Source organism: Rhamphochromis sp. 'chilingali' (assembly GCF_963969265.1).
Source record: "Rhamphochromis sp. 'chilingali' genome assembly, chromosome: 11".
Taxonomy (NCBI): Eukaryota; Metazoa; Chordata; class Actinopteri; order Cichliformes; family Cichlidae; genus Rhamphochromis; species Rhamphochromis sp. 'chilingali'.
The window spans coordinates 39,118,133-39,121,810 of NC_137938.1; the positions used below are offsets into that span (position 1 = coordinate 39,118,133).

Here is a 3,678-nt window from a genome sequence, read left to right on the forward strand (position 1 = left end):
CAGATCCAGCTAAGACAAACTGCAAGAGACCACAAACAGGGTGCCATGTTAGCACAGATAGGTGGTGCCTAACACTACCTTACATGTCCCAGTTTAACTAATTGGTGTGTGTTATCTGGCTTCATGGACAGATAGAGCTGGGTGTCATTTGCATAGCAGTGTAAATGTATGCTATGTCTTCTAATGATGCTGCCTAAGGGAAGCATGTATAATGTGAACAGAATTGGTCCTAGCACTGAACCCTGTGGAACTCCATAATTTATATATATAATTACTTTCAGAAAGACATCTACTTTGATAAAGTCTACTCTCCACCGCTGTGTAATCAATTATTGTAAATGTAAATGTTATCAGGAAATGATCAGACAGGAGAGGGTTTTCAGGAAACACTGTTAAATGTTCAGTTTCTATGCCATATGTTAAAACAAGATCTAGAGTGTGATTAAAGTGGTGGGTGGGTTCTTTTACATTTTGAGAGAAGCCAATTGAGTCTAATAACAGATTAAATGCCATGTTGAGGCTGTCATTTTTAGCATCTACATGGATGTTAAAATCACCCACAATAATTATTTTATCTGAGCTGAGAACTAAATTAGATAAAAAGTCTGAGAAATCAGACAGAAACTCTGTGTAAGGCCCAGGTGGACGATAGATGATAACAAGTAAGACTGGTTTCTGAGTTTCACAGCTGGGGTGGACGAGGCGAAGCATCAGGCTTTCAAATGAATTAAAAGTCTGTCTGGGTCTTTGGTTGATTAATAGGCTGGTGTGAAAAATTGCTGCCACACCTCCCCCCCGGCCTGTGCTTCAAGATTTCTGGTAGTTAGAATGACTCGGGGGTGTTGATTCATTTAAACTAACATAATCATCCTGCTGCAACCAGGTTTCTGTAAGGCAGAGTAAATCAATTTGTTGATCAATTATTAAGTCATGTACTAACAGAGACTTGGAGGAGAGAGACCTAATATTTAATCATCCACATTTCACTGTTTTACTCTTTGGTTCAGATGTGGATACTTTATTGTTCTTTCTTTGTAATTGTTTATGTTTAAGTTGTTTGTTGCTGGTTTTTAGTTTGTTTTTTTGTCTGTTTGGGAGCTGACACAGTCTCTATGGAGATGGGTTTTTGGGGGGGTAGCAGGAGGAGAGAAGCTGCAAAGAGGCGTGTAAGACTGCAACTCTGCTTCCTGGTCCCAACTCTGGATAGTCATATTTAAAGTAAATCTCACTGCAATGAATGAGCTTTAATGGTGATACTCGGGAATTGAATAATACAAAATACAAAAACTCAAGCAAGGAAGGAACTAGGAAACTCAGAAACTACAGGGGAAACATGGACAACAGGGAGGGGGAGTGCATGCAGGATGAGGGAACACATGATAAAGAAGAGAGGGAGACTAAGCATTATACATGGACAGCTACAGAGGGAGAGGAAACAGGTGGGAGCACAGCTGACACTGATCATAGTGAAGGAGACAAGGGCTGTGTCCCAATTCAGCGACCATACAGTAGTCTGCGAAGTGTGGGTACTACGAACTGCGAGAAGTGCCGAAGTGAGAGGCTTGTGAAATGGGACGGTCTGGCCTTTGTCGCGCTGCTCAGGTTGCCTAGCAACCATGATACTAACCGCGAGAAACGTTTCATACAGCCTTGTGTGACAGAAATGAAGGAGAAAAATGTCTTTTGTTCTTTCATTTTTTTATGAGATCATTTTGATTAGCTGAGTATCTGAGGCTGAGACCACGGGACTGTAAAAATGATTGTTGGGCTTCATTTCTGTGCTGAACAGTCATTTAAGATTAGCTAGTAAATAACAATTAGCTGATGTTGTTCATGAGACTAAAGTCATCTCACTTTGGTAATGTAAATATAATATGGCCAGTATTATATTTAGTATTAGATTATTATGATATAGTACAGCAGTGAGCTTCAGTAAAGGTTTCTGAATATTAAACTTGTTTCTGGCTTTCATAGTTTGGGAGAAGTTGTGGAGGAAGTATTTTTGCATTTGGCACCTTGCACCGGGCGCTTGGGAATCCACTGCTGTGTATGTCACCTTTGCTCTTGTAAAAAAATTCATTGCTTAATGAACATGGGATGAGGGAGAACACAGAAAACGAACGATGAGACTGAGAGAAGATGAGACAGAGGGAGAAAAACTAGACACAAAAACACAGAGGGACAGAAGGTTACCAAAATATAACAGGAAAACTCAAGCACTGAGACAGGGAGTTAAAGATGCAAAGATCAAAGTGGTAAATCATGAGGACGACTGCACATGGAAGACGGAGTAGGAAGAGAATGCTCCAGAGAGCTAACCAACCATTTCCAAAAACCAAAACAATCATGAATTAACAGGGTACCAGTACCATGACAGATTAGGGGTTGCCTGATTGTGGCGGGGGGTTGTCTTGGATATTATAAGGTGTTTACCTCACAGTATAAAGCAGCTTGAAGCAAATTAACACACATGCTGGAGTAATTTTTGAAGTTTGCTCAGAGGTAACAACAGAAGCGCTGGACTATTTGTCTGACCTTTAGCAGCTTTATTCACCCTTCAGGGCCCTTCAATCAAGTGATCATTTGCTCCTTACCTTACACACGTCTAGAATGGTTCATAGAGGGGATCAGGCATTTGTGGTGTGGCGCCGAAAATGTGGAATGATCTACCTCTCCACATTAGAAAAGCAACTGTCACTCTTTTTAAATCCCATCTTATGACATATTTTTTCTCTTTGGCTTTCTATACTGCATGAGAGTTACCATTTTTTTATTCGAATGTTCTTACCTGTTTGATGATGTTAATGTCATTGTTTAATTATTCTGTTGTACAGCACTTTGGTGAACTCTGTGTTGTTTTAAATGCGCTTTATAAATAAATGAAATGAAATCTGTTTGTTCATGCAAAATCACTGAAATTAGTTCAGAAATTTCAACAGGAGGGAAGAAGTCCTGTTTAGCCGATTTCCCACGATGTTGTTTAGTATCCGTTCTTAAAGGTGATGCATTTTCTGTGTTTGGTAGTGAGTTTGGTCATAAAACCTCAGAATTGTAAAGTGACAGCAGAGAAAAGACCAACAGAGTCTCAGCACACTTACAGACAGAGATCCCCACAAGAAGACACCGCTATAAATCTCCAAATCAGAGTGTGGAAGCACGATGATCCCAAACAGGAGGAGCAGCAGGCCAACCATGATCTGCACCGTCTGTGGGTACAACCGTACGCACCACACAGATGCTTTACTGCAAACACTGTGTACTATTACTGTGATTCTGAGCAGTTACAGAGTCTCACCCCCAGGGCCTCCGGTCGTCCTTGGCTGAACTTGGTCTTCTGTGGAGTGTTTTGTGGCTCAGTAGCGGGGATCACGTGGGTGACCACGAAGACGCTGCCCACCGTCCCTGCTGCAGATGTAGATGCTGACATGTTTGAGCTGAAGTGATAGAAGCTGCTGTGGGCTGCTGCTTTGTATTTGAGCTCACAGCTAATGATTAAATCCGGACTGCTTCCTGCTTCCTCCTCAATTCCCCTTCACGAAAACACAGCATGTGTTTTCATGAGAAGGAGGAAATTTAGCCCTGAAAAATTAAGCTGACTTTGACCTTCATGCTTCAGCTCCCTGCAAAAATTCATCTTCCTCTTTTTGGTCTGGCTGCTGTTAAACTTTTCTAGTTAAT

The 3,678-nt window shown here is 41.3% G+C and overlaps 1 protein-coding gene across 1 annotated transcript in view; it reads right to left on the minus strand.

Moving 5' to 3' along the window:
- Positions 1 to 3,427, minus strand: part of LOC308406483 (membrane-spanning 4-domains subfamily A member 15-like) — a gene marked incomplete at both ends in the record, with an annotated part of 30,721 nt that extends 27,294 nt beyond the window's left edge. Inside the window, 2 exons of the mRNA XM_080897522.1 lie at positions 3,095 to 3,206; positions 3,296 to 3,427. Of these exons, the coding sequence (XP_080753648.1) occupies positions 3,095 to 3,206; positions 3,296 to 3,427 (244 nt within the window). The remainder of the gene's footprint in view (positions 1 to 3,094; positions 3,207 to 3,295) is intronic.
- Between the last annotated feature and the right edge of the window lie 251 nt (positions 3,428 to 3,678).